General features: G+C 36.6%; 1 protein-coding gene across 8 annotated transcripts in view; it reads left to right on the forward strand.

The window, feature by feature from the left end:
* ARID4A (AT-rich interaction domain 4A) overlaps positions 1–18414 on the forward strand; it is a 51621-nt gene that overhangs the window by 18325 nt on the left and 14882 nt on the right. For all 8 annotated transcript variants that reach the window (XM_080617533.1, XM_080617529.1, XM_080617534.1 and 5 more), the window contains 6 exons: positions 1414–1493; positions 3652–3728; positions 5598–5767; positions 14416–14488; positions 16952–17046; positions 17209–17306. In XM_080617533.1, coding sequence (XP_080473659.1) covers positions 1414–1493; positions 3652–3728; positions 5598–5767; positions 14416–14488; positions 16952–17046; positions 17209–17306 — 593 coding nt within the window. The remainder of the gene's footprint in view (positions 1–1413; positions 1494–3651; positions 3729–5597; positions 5768–14415; positions 14489–16951; positions 17047–17208; positions 17307–18414) is intronic.

An 18414-nucleotide genomic window follows, 5' to 3' on the forward strand; every position in this document is an offset into this window, starting at 1 on the left:
TGTTTTTATTTTACTGTCAATATAGGATACAGCTGTTTATTGCCATTGCTAATAATAAATATATATTAAATAAATTCAAGTACAAATGGACTTGTACTGCAGAGGTAAACACTTTGCAGTTTCATCACACAGAAGAATTTACAGTTGCATATTAAAAGTTGCTTTCGTTAGTAATCTTTCTGGTATTGTCAGACAAGCTCAATACACATTTTCTGTCATCCATCAGAGATGTTTTGGGATTTGTTGTTTTTTTGTCTGTGTGGATTTTTTTTTCTTTGTTTTTTTGTTTTTATGTAGATCATTGGTCAGATTTGGTTCACTAATCTTTGCGTATTTTATTTACTTAATTGCATATTCTAAAGTCCTTTATTTTGAGTCTTCAGGATTAGTTCAGCTGTTAGAATGTCCTGACTTAGTTTAAGATTTTATTTCCCTTCATGAATCCAGGATCAAGAGGCAGCTAACTACACAGCCAGTTATTTTCTCTTCCTTGAAAGAACATTATAGTGTAATGCAGGGTGAATAGTTGGCACTGGTTTACCCAGCTGTATATATCTCAGTTTAAAATGTGAATTCTGTCATTGTTGTATGTGCTGTGATTGTTGTATATCCCTTTACTAATGACAGATTTTAATTTACCGTGGTTCCAACTAGGGGATTAAGTTACTGGAGAACATGCATCTGTACTGTTCTCTGCTGAAAACCAGGAATGTCTTATCTTGATTTTTGGGGTAAAACTTCTGACTGGGGTGGCACAGTTCCCACTGTGTCCTTGTAGACCCAGAAGTTTGTCTGCTTTTGACACTTTGTATGTGTATGTGGTCTAGAACAAAATGGAAACTTGTTCTGTTTGAGGTAATACAAATAACTGCAAATGCATTTATATTACCTTTTTAGACTTAGAGATGATACTGCTGTGGAAGGATGCACTGGGTTCCATGCTGTCTTATATTAGACACACCTCAGAAAAAAGAACTGTACTACTTTCCTCTCAGTTTGAAAGCTGGTGTCAAATAAGTGGGTCTGTGACTTTTTAAACAGATGCTTTAAACAGGTTTTGTGTGAACAAGAAAGGAAAAAAAGCAGAATGAATAAACAGGAACCCATGATGTCATCCAGTAGATGAGTTTTGAGTTTACAAATGAATCTGCAAACTCTTGTGGCTTGTTCATAATAAGTAAAGTTCATAGTCTGAGGTGAACTGCTTCTTGAAATTTGTCATTGTTGGCCTTAGTAATACAAATTGGAATAGGTTTCTTTTCTCAGAACTGGAAATTATCATAGAAGAAACAGGAAAACAGCAGTTTTCCTGCTGTCCATCTTTCTTTCCTTTCAGGATCAGCTTTTTTTTTTTTTTTTTAAATTTATTTATTTATTATTTGCTTAAAAAAAGTGGTTTTTTTGAAACTTCAGGTTGTATCTCCCAGCTGTAATGATGACGTCACAGTGAAAAAGGACCAGTGTTTAATTCGATCCTTTGCAGATTCCAAATTGTAAGTAATAGCTTACTTTCATTAGATGTATATGGGAGGAAAATGCAAAACTAATTACACATTGCTTCTGAAGGTCTTATTTCTTCCTTAAGGACAGGGTACAATTTTGTCTAAAGTTGGTTGTATGCATTTGTCGTTCATAATCCATTTCAAGTTAACTGCTGCTATGCTTACTTGCCCACTTTACATTGTGAGGTCTGGTAAGAGTTCATTGGATTACTGAAGTTTCTGATGTTTCTTTATTAAAAAAACCAAAAATCAACAACTTCAAAAAAACCCAAGTGTTAACACTTTAGATGACTCCTGTTCTTTGAAGTGTGAGTTTCGGTTCTAATTAGTTCCCTTAATGTCTTAATTATTATGCCTTTATGGGTGTCTGTTGTTGTAGTTTGGGTGTCTGACTCATTGCCTTCAGTGCCCGGATGTCCGTGGCTGTTCAAATAGCAAAGTCTGAAAGTGTTTAATTTATTTTTTTAATAAAAAAGTGAATGTAAATGTAACTTTCATTAAATTTTTTACAGAATCTGAACAAAGATTCTTGCAAAAAGGAAGATTGGTCCTATTAGTCCACACACACATACGCACCACCACCACCCCCAACATGGGGAGGAGGGGGGAGAGTGGAAGAGATGTCTGTCCTGCTTAAGGAGTAATATATTCAAGAGTATAAAGCCTGCTTTTTTAAAGCTAGTTACCTTTATTTCTCTTCATCCTTACTTCTAATGCATCTGTCTCAATGGACTGTAACTAAAAACTTCCTTGCCAAAGGCCAGCTGTGACACCTCTTTCCCTCTTTATTCAAAGTGAAGAATTTGTGATTTTTAATAACTCTGATTTTAAGTAGGGTGTGAGTACTTGATTACTGAAATGTATTTCAAATAACTCAAGACTTAATTCAGTTTGGCCTCTTAATGTAGACATGTAACTAACTAACATGTACCTAACTGAGAAAGTTAGGGCTGTTCAGCCTGGAGAAGAGAAGGCTGCGTGGAGACCTCATAGCAGCCTTCCAGTATCTGAAGGGAGGTTATAGGGATGCTGGAGATGGACTATTCATTAGGGACTTTGTAGTGACAGGACAAGGGGTAACAGGTTCAAACTTAAACAAGGGAAGTTTAGATTGGATATAAGGAGGAAATTCTTTACTGTTAGGGTGGTGAGGCACTGGAATGGGTTACCCAGGGAGGTTGTGAATGCTCCATCCCTGGCGGTGTTCAAGGCCAGGCTGGATGAAGCCTTGGGTGACATGGTTTAGTGTGAGATGTCCCTGCCCATGTCAGGGGGGTTGGAACTAGATGATCTTAAGGTCCTTTCCAATCATAACTAGTCTATGATTCTATGTATCATCAGCCTTCTAGATAAGTGGTTCTTTATATACTGAAGGTAGGATGTTACTGGAAAAGCATGCAGACCTGCTGTTTACTTTTCTTTTCCCCATAGTATTATGGCTTTAACTTCAGAAAGTGATGGCCTCCAATTCCTGAGGTTTTACTCCAGTTTTTCTGAAATAATGAAAGAAGAAAAATAATCTTTTATAATAACTCACTTGTAAGGCTTTCCTTACAGGTTGCTTAGCATTTCTGTTGTAGTAGTTCAGTAACTGAATATTGACTATAACAGAACATAACAACTTCCATATATTTTGCTATGAGAAGAGTTTTGCAATTTAAAACTAAAAACTGTTTATCAATGCAGTTGTTTGAATTTGGCTTTACTGTTGTTCTGTGCTAGTGGAAATGCATAAATATTTCTTTCATCTTAGCTAGAATGCTATTTGGGTAGCAGCTGTTGATTGATGTAAATGTTTTCACAGCAATATTTTATTTATTTAGGTTCTTTTTTACCCTATGCAGAGTATTTTGTGTTTGCAATTTTTGCAGGTTAAACATTTAAAATATAGAAGCTTTACAAACTTCTCAATTATTTAATCACAAGGACTCTTTTAGTGTCTGAATTTCAAAGAAAGACTGGAAATTTATTCTGCGTTTGAATTTTGTATTAGAACCTGCAATAATAAAAGTTTTATGCATTCAGTTTTTATAAAAGGTCTTGAAAGTGAATGATAAATCTTGCCAATTTTAGACATCGCTGTTCTTCTAAGGCAAATGCTTACTTTACTGTGATTTAGAAGTTGTAACAGAACCTTGTTCTTTTTCAGTTACTCAGTAGCAAGAAAAGACATTAAAGAACTGGATGTTCAAAACTTACCAAAATCTGAGTCCTCTCCTAAAAAAGGTAAATTAGAATAAATTTTAAGCGTTCAAAAAAGGAAATCTCATGAAGTAGTACTTTTAACTTTTGCAGATAAATGATGGCCTGTTGATTTCTGATAATTGCTCTTGGATATTTTGCAAACAATTCTTAATGTGATAAATTAGAGAAACTTTGGATGTAGCTGCCGTATTAAAATAGCCCCTAGAAGTCTTGTTTATTTGGTTTTTATTTCCTTATTTTGATCCTCTCCAAATTTGTGGAAAGGATATAGAATATTTTCAAGATAGTGTATTTGAAATGTCATTGAACAATGAAATATACAGTTACATCTTCTAACACCAGAGTGTTGTGCTATTGCTCAAAACACTTAGATTTCACATTAAAAATACCCAGACAGCAAGCTGTAAACTTTATTAGAACAGCCTGCGTGTGATTAATATTTGATTGAAAAGTCTAACTACTGAATTTTATTTATGGATGGATGAATGGCGTGACTACAATAATCCTTGGTTTTAGTAAGCAAAATTGTAAAAAAATTGTAAAAAATTGTAAACAATTCGTAAACTTTTAGTGTTATTTTTAGACCCCAAACCATGAAATTTGTTAAGAAGAAATATTTAAAACGTATTTATTAATAACTAAGAAAAAAAACCACCTAGCAACAAATATTCCCACTCAATAATAGTTCCTTTGGTTTGAGTAAAGGTATGGAACAGCTTCTTAGTAAGTAAAGATTTAACACGATACTTAAAAATGAGAGCTAGAGGTGGTTTTAATGAGTTCTACTTTTCTTCTTCGTAAGTGTTTTGCAGTACAAGAACTTTAAACCAAAAAAAGATCAGATGCCAGTTTTAAGATAAACGGAAGAAAGGGATTTTTTTACTGTGCTGATTGTAATTATAATTGGGCTGTGACATTCATTGCTATGAGTGAATATTGTGGAACCAAAGGTACTCATGGATTTACAAATAAGTTTAGACAGATTTCTGGAGGTTAATCGGCAGCTATTAAAACCTGTTGCCTTGTCTTTTTTTATATTTTGAAAAGAACAAAGTAAGTCATAGTAGTTGATCTTGAGTTGGTCATTGTTGTATGTCCCTATTTTGGGTATTCTTCTGATTCATCTTTATTAAAGTCTTCTGTTATGACTGGCAGGCATATTTTGGGGTTATCTGGGTCTGTTTTGCTTTGTTGTTTTGTCCCGTTGGAGCACATCTTCAAGGAAAAGAATTTGAGGTATTCCTGTTACACAAGTGTGACTTCTCCGTGTCCCGTCACTCCTTCATTCACTACTGTATTTTTCCTCTGTTCCAAACATTAATGTAGCATCTCTTTAGGCAGTGCTCTTCGAGAAAATATTTGCATTTTTTTGTACAGTCTCAACTTTAAGACATGAAGGTATTTTGAAAAGAACAAAGTAAGTCATAGTAGTTGATCTAACTGTGATGGGTTTATGTTTTTTAAATAGCTTTATTACAGTATTTATCCCTTAGGAAACAGAATGGTTTACATTTGGATGGATTATATGTGGAAGAGTATAGGATGCCTATCTTTGTACCATTCATATAATTAGGTGTAAATCATAGTAGTGTTCATGGGGACCTATGCCTAGAAAACGACTGGATACATCCCACAGATGTATATTCTCAACATTTATGTTCAACTCTAAACTCCCTGAGTTGCTGACAATTGATTTTTAAAATTTGACAGTCTCAAAATGTAAAGTTTGTAAACTTGAGTGTTTAAAGCTGAATTTTGTATTTTATTACTTAATTCCAATTTTGGGTTAAGTCATAATTGTGATTTACAAGAATGGGAAAAGGAAATTAAAAATACTTTGTGACTATGAATACTGTGGATGAGGTAAAACCAGGGCCCCTTCTTCTATAGGGCTACAGGAGGCAAGCACGTTTCTCAGCACTAAGGTTGTTCCTCGGAACTGGAAAATGGATATAAGTGAAATCCTAGAGTCCTCGAGCAGTGATGAGGAAGATGGAGCTGCTGCAGGAACTGATGAAGAGGAATTAAAAAGGGAAGAGAGAACTGAAGAGGAAGTAGTGGTAAGTCTGGCCAATTTTACTAATTCTTCAAAGATAATGTAATAACTTGCCTTTCTGAAATCCTGCACTTTCCAATACTCTCAGACATAGCATAATTGCGTCATGATCTTTCCAGACCTGTTCATCTTTCCTTTGCTGTAGTTGTTTTTATTGGGGTTTGTGAGTGGCAATTGCCTCCTGTTATCCAGTGCAGAAATTAGTCGAATCTTAGAATTTAAGATTGCAAGGCAGAGAAGAGTGATGGAAAGAATCTGGGTCAGGAGAGAGACATAAGCAAAAAATTGGTGCTGAGCCTGGTAGTAGTAATCTAACCCTAAATAAAGGTAACTTTGTATTTTCTTTTGTACTTCATGTATAGGTTGTATAAAATGTAACTTGTTTCTGAAAACAGTAGTTTGATTAAAAGAAAAAAGAGGAACTTTGAGGCTTGAAAACCTCATAGCAGCTTTCCAGTATCTGAAGGGGGCCTACAAGGATGCTGGAGAGGGACTCTTCGTTAGGGACTGTAGTGACAGGACAAGGGGTAACAGGTTAAAACTTAAGCTGGGGAAGTATAGATTGGATCTAAGGAAGAAATTCTTTACTGTAAGGGTGGTGAGGCACTGGAATGGGTTGCCCAGGAAGGTTGTGAATGCTCCATCCCTGGCTGTGTTCAAGGCCAGGTTGGATGAGGCCTTGGGTGACATGGTTTAGTGTGAGGTGTCCCTGCCCATGGCAGGGGTTTGGAACTAGATGATCTTAAGGTCCTTTCCAACTCTAACTGTTCTATGATTCTGTGTTGAAGGAAAAGCAGTAGACTGAAAGTATAAGCTAAGGCACAGTGCCTGTTAAAAGCTCTTTGGTGCCTAAGACACTGTTCAGGAATAATACAGTAGAGTTTTTAACACCAGTAGCACAGGTCGTGAATCAGCCATGATGGGGGTGGACTTGCTGTCTAATAGTTACAGTATAATGTTTTTCTGCATTGGACTGGTTTGAGTGGTTCCTTTTCCACAAAGTTATCCAGTTTCTTCTTGTCATCAAAGCTGTGTACAGAATTTCCGTTTATTTCTGCTGCCAGTTTTTAGAAGTAGGAGGTGTGCTTGGCTATTGGATTTGTTTCTTTCCCCTCGTTGTGCGATTTTCACAGGACGCTCGGAAACATGCGTTTCTATAGAAAAATGCGGTGAATTCTGCCTCCTGAGGGCGGTCCCGCCCCGTTTCCCTCTCACTCGCCCTGCAGCGTGCGGCCTTGTCAGCCCCAGCACAGAATGGCCGTTCATAGTTGGAGGCGGCCTACAGCGTTGCCACGGCAACCGAGTGTTGGCTGGCAGTGCGCATGCGCAGAGAGCGGGAAGCTGGCGGGGGGAGGCCGCTGGAGCGGAGGCTTGGCCGGCGGCCAGGGGGAGGTTTGCCAGATGCTCTGAAATGGGCTGTCTCTTTGCTTTGCCTTCCATGTAATGTCTGGGGGTTTATTATTATTTATTTTATTTTTTAGTTTTTTTTTTTATATGGAAGAGAATGTAAGTAATGCCGTATAACTGCGGGTGCCGTGCAAGGAGAGAGAAAGCGATCAAATATATGGAAGTCAGGCTGAAATATATCCAGGCAATAGGCAGATTAGATAGAGAGGAAGTAAAACCATTTTACATTTGAAAGAATGCAGCTCCTAGGTAAGGAATTCTGTGTTTTAATCTGTAATGGTAACATGGTTGTTAAGAATGCGGATTTGACTTAGATTTGTGATCTGAGAACTGTCTGGTGGAGCATGCAACCAGGGTAGAGCTTTCCAGGTAAAAAAGACAATAAGAATCTATTTTTAGGTGTTAATTGTATGCCTTGATAACAGTGTTCTGGATAATGGGGTAGATGTCTGTATGAGAATAATGCTGTGATTAGATAAATATAAGGATAAATGTCTGCAGAATATAAAATCCTCTGGGTTTTTCCCTGTTTGCAGTGAAAAGGACTGAATAGGCCACATTTTGCAGGGTGTGAACTGTTGCAGTCTGTGTTGGTCTGTTTGTATTAACATTGGTTCAAATTGCAGAGTATCGGTCACCAAAAATCAAGGATTGCTATAGTAGTTTTCTAGTATCCATTTTTAATATTTTTCATGGCTATTGCATAAAAGTGCTGTGTGTTTCAAACAAAGAAGGGGGAGGGGGGAGCTTGGTGATTGCTTTTTTTTTTTTTTTTTTAAAGAAAAAAAAAAGGTATTCTTGTCAAAGAAATAGAGGTTATTTTAGAAGAATAAGCTAAATATAGAGTATTTAAAGCAAAGGATTCCAGACAGGTAGATATGCTGGTAGGAGAAGGTGTAGAATCCATTATTTCCAGGTGACAAGTAGGCATGTAAAAATAAGGTGAGCATCTTCATACTGAAGCTATGTAGTAGAGGAGAGATGTTAATCTTTGTAGATTATTTCAGAGCAGAACTGTCATGCTGGCCCATCAAATTTCTGATTCAGGTGTTACAATACATCATCTTATTTTAATTGTGGGCTATGCTAGATACTGCGTTGCAATTAGACAGCATTTAGGGAATTTTTCAATTTCTTTTTTCTTTTCCCTTATAAAGGCAGTAACGCTAGTTGCAGAGAGAATCGACAAGTGGATATTTTTTGCCTTTATTTGACTACAGATGTTGAATCACTCAAATTTTGCATTTACATTTTGTAGCGTTTCTCCTTTATTAATCAAGGACAAAAATAGCTTCTGTCCATCCTCTCCCAGAATATTCTCAGTGGGCCTTTTGTTTTAGAACTGCAAATTGTTCTATTACGAGAGATGGGAGAGAGATTTTAAACATCATCTTTTCCCCCATCTTCTGAAGTGCACAGCAGCTTTGCTGTCAAGACCTGCCCAGCTGCTGGCCAGCCATGATAGGCCTTCATTAAATCAATCGAATGGACACAGACTACTTAATATATAATGAGAAGATAAAATCAGTCAGAAAAATCTAATTCTGGGAGTGGAAAGGATCCTATTTTTCTGAAGTAGGATCTTTAATAATGATTATGGAGCAAAGAGATCTACTATACATCCTGCCATTTTTCCAGTATCTGGGTTAAAATCCGTAACTTGATTCAAACATAGACTTTCTAATTCTGCTGCCTTTTGTGACATCTTAAAAGAGTACAGTAGAATTGGTACAACAGGGTTTCCAGGTTTTATGTAACTGTTCTTGTATGGTTTTTATAAGCTAAGCAGTGGAACCAGTATGGTGGTGGTGGTGAGATGCTAATCCTCTTCATTGGTGGTAATGGACTCATATGGTCCAAAGTTGACTACAGAGGAGGACACTGTGGAAATTCCTTGTCATTGACGTTAATGGGAATTGTATTACACCTAGTTGCTCAGCATGGTCAAACTGTTGGATTTTTGACAGTAATTGCAGTACATGGGGCAACTCAGGATTACTTTTCATTCACAATGTGAGGTTTGAGTAACAGAATAGATATTGCTTGCATCATGAAAAGTGAAAAAATCTGGAGGCACTATAGAAAAAATTCTTTATCAAATGAAAATTTAAAGAATTACTCAATGGGTTTGAATCCGGATAAAAAATTGGATATTGCTTTTGGTTCTTAGCCAGTTTTCAACATGTCAGAACAAGAGAATTAACTGTGTTTTGAGGGCACATTTGGCAGTCAAAGAATGCACTGCAGCTAAAAGGAAAGAGAAAATCTCATCTGCAGTATCTCCACATAAAAATAGAAGCTTTCGGAACATTACCTGATTTTTATGAAAAATCAGATTGTATGTACTACTGTATTTGCTTGTATGTAAGTTGTTCTGTTAGGGAAGAAATCATACCTATTTGTTTCTCTTGATTACGTAGTCGAATACTCCCAGTTTTACCAGGGAACACGGAGGCAACATTTGGTTTTGCCTCTCAGTCTCCCTCTAGGCCATTCTGATTCCAAAAGAATCAAGATCTAACATGCAGTTATTTGAGATACATCTTCAGTATGTGTTCTTAATAGATACATTCACGTAAGATAAAAGTAAGGCATTTGTTCTTTAGAGTTTGAATTTTGCAAGTTTCAATATTGTATCATTTTATAATATCAAAAAGGAATTTCTGTCTTACCTATAGAATTAGTTATAACACTGTTTTTGAGAGACTCTTCCAGTTTATCTGTGTCACTTTAATTACAGTTCCTTGTTCTTTCACTTTTCCCTCCCTTAATCAAACATGCAAAAAACGTTCATGGAAAATATCCAGCTAGCTAGGGATGCCTCTCATTGTAAAAGGAGCTCTAGCACCTCAAGGTGTATGCTTAGAGGAATTTTCTTAGTCTTCATTTTGGCAGTCACCTGAAGGATGTATGTGTAGTATGTTTAATAGTGTGCATTCGTTTAAAGTTTTTAGGATTCTTGCACCACAGCATCATAAAGAAACGCTGGACACAGTTGCTTTACGTTGTTGAGCAGGGAGAGTGCCAGAAGCATTTTCCAGTGTACCTATTCTGCAGATAAGCATGGATTTTGATTCTCGCAATAAGTCATTACTGTATATTTTATTTGCACTAAGCTCATAAAAGAGGGATGAGTCCATGAGGATGAAATCCATTATGTGTTTTAGGAGCTGCAGATTCATCCAAATGATCAGGAGTCATCTATTCAAATATTTACATTTTGTTTCAAAGTAGTTCTTGTTTCCATGTTTTTCCCATGTTTTTCTTGTTTCTCTAAGTGACTTATATGGAGCCCACATAAAATGATACCCAAATTGTCCATTTCTCTTGTAACCTCTCTGTATTTTAAGATAACATTGGAAAAGCTGACTCTAAAAGTTTAATACAGGAATACAGTAATTTCAAAGTTAATGAAGCATGGTATGCAGAAACAAGTGGTTTATTTACATAAATTAAAAAAAAAAAAAAAAAAAAAAAACAAACAAAAAACAAAAACAAACCCCAAGCATCTGTGATGTGTAATACGCAGAATAACTTTAAAAAAACCCTAGCTAAATATTGATTAGCTAATCATCCTTCTCATGCGTACATGCATTTGGAGTCGTTTTGGCTACTGTGAACTATAACCTGCATCGTACCATGCACAAATGTTCTTCACAAAGACATTCTTGTGCACAATTTTATGCTATCTAGTCATTCTCAGAATATTCCTCAAAAAGAAGTGAAGAACTTGCAAACTGAGGCACAGCTCTAGAGTGAGTCATTGTTGAAGATGGTTGAATTCCTGGTTGGTAGAAATTAACACTTTTAAGATCACTCTAAATCTCCACATGGTGTAAAGCTGTTAACTTGTTGCAATCGGTTTAATTCTTTTCATTTCCTTAATTAGTGTTCAAACTTGGCATCAGAAAGCAATAGAAAGCAAATGTGCAAGTGATGAAAACACATTTAAGTACTCTGAAGCAACAAAATTACATTAACTCTAATTGTGGCAGCTTGTCTTGATCATATACTCTTCTGAACTCCAAATCCTGTACAAATTGTTCTTCCTTCTAGCTTGTATTTATTTCACAGAAGAGTTTATGGTATTGATGGTCTATTAATAACGTAAAAGAAAGATCCCTGGTACTTTTGCCCCGTATTGATTTTGAGTATATGGTGGACGTGCTTCTAAGTAGAGATTCATTCTTTGTTTTGTAGAAGAAATTGTTTCATCCTTTGTGCTCCCACTCGGCACTACAGGTGAGCATCCACAGAAGCTTTAACATCTTTCTGTAAAGGATGAGTCAGGATAACAGAGCTATACTCTTTGAAATAGTGCTGAAGACAGAAAGAAGAAAAAGTAAATGAAGTGGCTTGAAACAAAATGAAGCAAAACCAGTGACAAGTTTTCTGCAAGTTTCTGTGTGTTTCATGTTGTGCTTATTTGCTGGTTCTTATTCTTAAAATAATTTTACAAAATTACTTGAACACAGTATTACTTGGAAAGCAATAAGAAATAGCATTGGGAAAGAAGTATTTCCCTTATACAGGGATCCTGTGTAGCTGTTGAATTCACTGGTTTACTCCTTACAGTATTCTCTAATTGGTGTGACCTGCTAGTCAAGAGCAAAAAATCTCAAACCCACAATGTTTCAACTTTTTAATTATGGGCAAAAAAGGGCATATTGGAGATTCTTGTTCAGCCTCTCACCCTGAGACAAAAAAGATTTTCTCATCTTGTATTACTTATGGGTATTGGATGAAGAACAGGAAGGTCTCCATTTTGAACTCCTTCCGCTTAAAAATGCATATTGTTTTGCCTTGCAGTCGGACTTATCTTTGACTACAGTTTCCCTTTTTTGCACCATTTATATAAGAACAAAATGAAACGGAGAGACAGAACTCTTAAGAAACTGATTCTGCACAATTGTCACTGTGAACTTAACTTACGCCCAACCTAAAACGTACGTAAGTGTCTGGATAAAAGTGAGTTCTGGCAGCTAGCACTGTTGCCTCAGTGCCTGCTGGAAACAGATATTGGGAATTTTAGTTCTCCAGTCACCCACTGCTGGTGATCACAGGTTGTGGGGTCAAGTTTTCTTGATTTCAGGTGCAGATTTAAGGTTGCTGATACAGCATCTTAGGTGATGTTTGATGTATTTAAAATAAAGCTCTAACTTGGAGCAGTAGACACTCCTAGGAATTCGTTATGTCCAGTTATGAATAGATAACCTGGATTAAAAAATGACCACTTATAAAAGTCTATGTATCTTAATGTTGTGATAAGCGTTATCAGTGAAGGGTTGGACTTTCTCATTTTGGCCAGTAGCAAAAAAAGACTTTGAAATAGCTGAATTGTGATTTATTCCATGGTCAGACTTTCAGGTCTTACTCAAATCACCTCTTTGAAGGATTTGGTATTTACTCCGATATTGGTGACAGGCACTGTTCAGGCTCTGTCAAGGGGTGGCAACCTAACTCATACACCATCGATAGAGAAGCAGGTGCAGGACTCAGGATGTCTCACATAGTGGATAAATATTGCAGTTGGGCTTTATGCCATTGTCATGTAAGTATATAAAAAAGCTTTTAATCTTTCTTTTTTACTTTTCTTCAGCTGAAAATACTTGTTATCAGTGAAACAGTTAACATTCTGTTAACACTCTGCAAGAGTGCTGTTTCTAACCTACATTTCTGCAGTTCTGACCTACAGTTCTGGTTTGGCATTATGCCTATATGAAAGAAACGGTTTGAATTCAACTATTCAGAAGTATTTCAGGATATTTATTGTTATTTAGATATATTTAGTTTGCATAGTTCGAATTGTATTGCCTTTAACCAGTAAACATTAGAGTAGATGGTAGAAACTTCTCTATCCTGAAGTTGGTTCGCAGTGTAGTTAGAAGAAAGAAGTGGTTTGTATAGCAATAATTAACTTCTTAACCTGGGAGGCTATACTAATTTTATAGATAACTGTTTCTCTTTATATAATCCCTATAATGCAGTATGAGCAAATGGTTACTGATGATGTATAATGTTGTGATGATTCAATTTTCTCCAATTATTTCCCAAGAAAAAAATAGGAAAATAGGAAACAGGTATTGTTTCTACCTGATTGCAGGTGAACCCTGCTGGGCTTTGAAGCTCAGCATTCACTGAAGCAGGCAGGGCTGAAATTCATTCTGAGGCTGGGCAGATTGCTTTCTGGTTAACAAGGCAGTAGCATATACATTTACATTTCACTGCCTGTCTTCCTGCCTTGAAGCTTAAAGTTTACAGAATGCAGAGATGACTGAAATTGCAATTGCTATTCTGGTTTCCTTCTGGAACTGCTTGTGACTTTTCTGTTATTTTTAATAATGGAATGGTAAGATTTTTTTGACACGTTACATCTTTCCTTCAAGACAGCTGCAGTCCTTGCGCAAACTGCCTTACCAGCAGTCCCTATGATTGCCAGGCTGGCAGGAAGAAAGTGGCATGTGTAAAGTGTTGCAGGGATTTTTTTTTTTTTCTCTCTCTCTCTCTGCTAGAATCTTAAAAATCCATGGAGTGTATGTAGACATTATATCTCTCTTTCCCCATCCCCACCCCCTAATAAATGTACTGTGTTTTCATGGTTTCCATCTGAATAGAAAAAAAATATTTCACATGGTGGACTGCTTCCCATAAAGTTCATAAGTGCTCATCTCTTTAAGACTTTTAGGTTGGAAAGGTAAAACTAAGGAATTTATAATAATAAATCACAGAAGCAGCACTAAAAGTGTTTCCAAATATGAGCTGAAATCAAGCACTGGAATCTAAATCACAAAAAGTAAAATTACTGTCTGGAGCATCAGAACCAGGAATGGCTGGAGAAAGAAGTGTTCTGCAACCTTAGCTAGAGCTGGGGTAAAGAGGGCGCATTAAACAAGAAAACCCCAAACAAACAAAACCCCTAGAGTTCCTGTGAACTGCTTCAGTCTTATGCATAAAAGTTCTGCTTAGAACTGTATGGAAAGTGTATTAGTGTTTTCATTTTGAGGGTCATACTTACATTCTTTATGTCATGGATTGAGGCTTTCCCTGATGTGCATTTTCTTTTTCTCTTCCTGGGGTACACACTTCAGTCTCTGGAGTAAATTTTGCTTTCTGCATATTTCACCATTATATATGGGTGCAGGGCCAAATGGGAAGTGGTCTGGGTTTAGTTCTCACTCTTTTCTACAAGTAAATTGTTATTTCGTTTATTTTATGTTTTCATTATGATTGCATTTGTTTTCACAGCCTGAGGAAGAGCTTGATCCTGAAGAGAGGGACAACTTCCTCCAACAGCTTTACAAGTTTATGGAAGACAGAGGTAACAATTACTGTATTTACTTATTTATAATTTAATCTGTAGCCTACTTTAATGGCTTTTAAAAATAGCTTTTAAATGTAATGGATATTATTATGAGTGTATTTGTCATGTCAGTGAAAAAGATAACAGCTAGTCTGGTGCAAGGAGATTTCACTCATTTTCACGTGTGGCTGGTCTACTTCTAGTACTTTGAAGCACAGCACACAGAGGAAACACAAATCCCTCCAGAGGTGTTTTGGTTTTGTTTTGTTTCACAAAACCTTTTTTCATGCTGACAATCCATGTTAAATAAGTGCTTGGTTGATTGCTTGTTGTGACAGCCATGGCTGGGAACTTTGCTGCTGTTAATCTGAGGCTGGAACCTGAGGAGGCTGTTCATGGATGGTGAAATTCAGCCAGCACGGAATGAGAGATATGCCATCTCTTAGTCTCCTTGCAGAACTGTCTCAATCATGTGCAGTGATATTTGCCTGAGGAGACAACTTAAGAGATTGTTACTTCGTCCTGTAGCTAGAGCAAGAAAATAGCATATTTTATATATCTGTCTTTACAGAATTAGGTGAGACTGTACTGGAATAGTCCTAAGATATACACTGGAAGTGCATGTGCTGTGTATAGAGAGCAGGATATACCTGCTGACTTGGGAGAACTGTTGTTGCATAAGCCATTTACATCTGAAGTTCTGATGAGGCTGACACTAAAATGGAAGGTTTTCTGTTCCTTGCCTGCACACCCCTGCCTCTTTAAAAAAAAAAAAGAAAGAAGCCTGGAGTTTTATCTTTTACAGTATATTTGTTCATTTCACTCATGCACTTGCTATTACAATTTGAATAGTGTGTTAATCCAGCAATAACACTGGTGGAGGTTGATTACAAGTGCAACTATTGCCTTTTTACTCTATTTTTCTTTTTTTTTCCTTGACAAAAGTTATCTGAATCATATTTTTGTAGCAGCATATAGTACAGCAAATGTTGATGTACTTGAATTTGAAGTAACCAAAGCTAAGAGTAAAGTGTACAGTGCATGTACTGCATAAATATTTTTCCCCACTCCTCCCCCAGTTTCCTTCTTGCATTTTAAAATCTGGGGGAGAAATCAAGTTACCTCTGTAAAAGAGGCTCTGCATCCCTATGAGTGAGGTGTGTTCTAGCCCACAGAATCGTAAAAGAACAGTTTCAAGTCTATTCACTATTGCCAGTTCTTACCACAGGTTTAGAAATTAATCATGTATTATATGAAAATATACTGGAGTTCATCCAATATAATTTTGAGGGACCCTGTGTATAACCAGTGTTCCTAGAGAATAACTTTAGGGAAGTAAGAGTCTATGTCAGGTTGGAAAAAAAATACTCCTATGCTGCTGGACTAATCCACAGTTTTCTTTCTTGTAGCATGATTCTTCCATTCTTCCCCCTTTTCTGTTTTCCTCCTCCCTCACTCCCTTTCTTAAGCAATCTCAGAGTATAAACCATGTAGGGATCATGTGGCACATACAGGCACTTAAAAAGACAGAAGAAAAAAGCATTTGTGTGCAAAATTTGAGGGCTCAGCCCAGACGCTATTGTTTAAGCTAGTATGTTGATAGAGCATGATGGGTCTTTCCCCCTGCCTGTGTACACTAATTTCTTTTCTTTTTTTTTTTTTTTTTATTCCCCTCATAGGAAGATTTCTTTTCCCACAGGATTTGTTCTACATTCTGTTCTCTCAGTATGAATGTTTTGATTTGTGTGATCATGACAATGTTCTCAAAGTCCTATAACATTATTTTAATGATTCCAAATATAATTGCATGAAGACGAGAAGCAGCAGGGTGTGAGGTTTGATATCCTTCCTTGCTGGGAGGAATACTGTCTTTGTACGCAGCCACTTGCCCCAAGTCACTTTTGGTTTCTCCTATTGCAGTTAATTATTGTTCTTTACATCATTGCCACTCATCTGATTTGAGCTCGTTCGTTCTTTGCCAGAGCTGTCCCAAATAGTCACATCCTGTTAGGGCTTTGTGCTTTTACACAATCTGACAATTTGCCTATGTATATTTTTTCCTAATCCAGCATCACTGCTGCTTTCCCATTCCTTTCAGACCACAGTGTTTTAAGTTAATCTCTTCACACATTGCTCTATAACAGCGTTCATCAGGTGTTCTGCAGAGCTTGCTGCAGTTCTGGCTGTTTTCCCTGTTCAGGAGAGGGATAGTGGGATGCAGCCAGTTTGATGGCACAAATCTGAAGGGAGGTCCAGAAATCACAGTTAGCAGGCAGCTGGTGCCAGTGTGCTAATCAATGACCTAGAAATAAGTGATGCATTCAAAAGAAGGTGAAGCCTTAATTCCTGACTGGAAAAATTATTAAATACAGATTTTAAAATGTAGAAAGATATTAGTAATCAAATGGGTTCTAAAGGAATGGAAGAAGCGGTTTGTTGTTCTTTGTGGTAAATTCTTGTTTCTGGTTTTGTTTTATTTAGGTACTCCTATCAATAAACCACCTGTTCTGGGCTACAAGGACCTTAATCTCTTTCAACTTTTTAGACTGGTATATCAGCAGGGTGGGTGTGACAATGTAAGTGTTAAATGTTTCCTGAACTATGTATCTCTGTTAATTCTTAAGGGCTGTGGCTTGTGGCTGTGTTAGATGTCATTCCTTAATGTTCTCGGTTAAGAAAACCTGAAAACTTCATTTTTTTTTCTTCCCTTTTTTTTTTTTTTTTTTTCCCTCCCCAAGATTGAGAGTGGTGCTGTATGGAAGCAAATTTATATGGACCTTGGCATTCCTATTTTGAATTCAGCTGCTTCCTACAATGTAAAAACTGCTTATAGAAAGTAAGTTCTCATATTGTATGATGGTGAAAACAATTTTCCTGGGTGGTTTGGTTTGGGTTTTTTTTGTAGCATGTGCAATATTCAAGCAATTTGTGATAGGTTAGTGAAATAGTAGTTGTCATTCTTCAGTTAACAGTTCTGAGCATTTACCAGTACTGAGGATTAAAACGGTGGAGGACAGGAGTACGTACTCAGGGCTGCATAACTTCCTGTTGCTCTAATACATTAGAATTCTGCTAATTTCCCTATCAAGAAGCATTCACTTTCAGCATGTGATGATGTTATTTCAGAGTATAACAATGAAATTATAAAAAAAAAAGCTTTGGCAAATTCAAATTTTGAAGATGCTGCATGCAATGAGACTTATGTCAGTTTCTTTAACTTCCTGAAAAACATTGATAGACATGCTTCAGATTGCATATTTAAATACCATCTTTGTGGGATCTGTAGAATAATGGCTTTAGGGCAATTTAGTTTACATTGCTGTGGTGGATGTGACAGGATGAAGTAGTAAAATCAGTGCTTGTCATGAGTAAATGCATACATTCTTTTATTCTGGCCCTTGGTTTTCAGTTGTATTAACTTTTGAAATGGAAACCTTTCCTAAGTAAAAATTATTTTTATTATTTATCCTCCTGGAAGTTTGACAAGAAACAATTGGGCTTTTTGAGTAAAAGGAAAGAATGAGGTTCTCTTGACTCGAACCTATAGATATTTGGCTGATTGAATAGGGATGACTAATAACTCATGTTAAAGTTGATGAAGATGAAAATATTCAGACTATCTGCAGTGGGATTTGAACTGGGCACGTATTTAAGGTCTGTATTTTAGAGAGAAGAATATCATAAAAAGAGTAATTGGCAAATATGTACTGGGTTGCTGTTACAGTAGAAATACTTATGTTGTATGGACACATAATAGTGTGTTGTAACTTGCATATTTATTCCTTCAGGAATAAGCTAATTCCTATTTCTCTCACCTATAACTGGATTAGAGTGTGCACACAGGCAGTTACCAGAAAACAAGCTGATGCATGGCAGTTTGTTACCATGTGGTAACTTGTTTGTATGCCCATATTCGAATACTAGGCTGATTTTAGCTGTCATTA

This window comes from Psittacula echo, assembly GCF_963264785.1.
Source record: "Psittacula echo genome assembly, chromosome: 5".
Classification (NCBI taxonomy): domain Eukaryota; kingdom Metazoa; phylum Chordata; class Aves; order Psittaciformes; family Psittacidae; genus Psittacula; species Psittacula echo.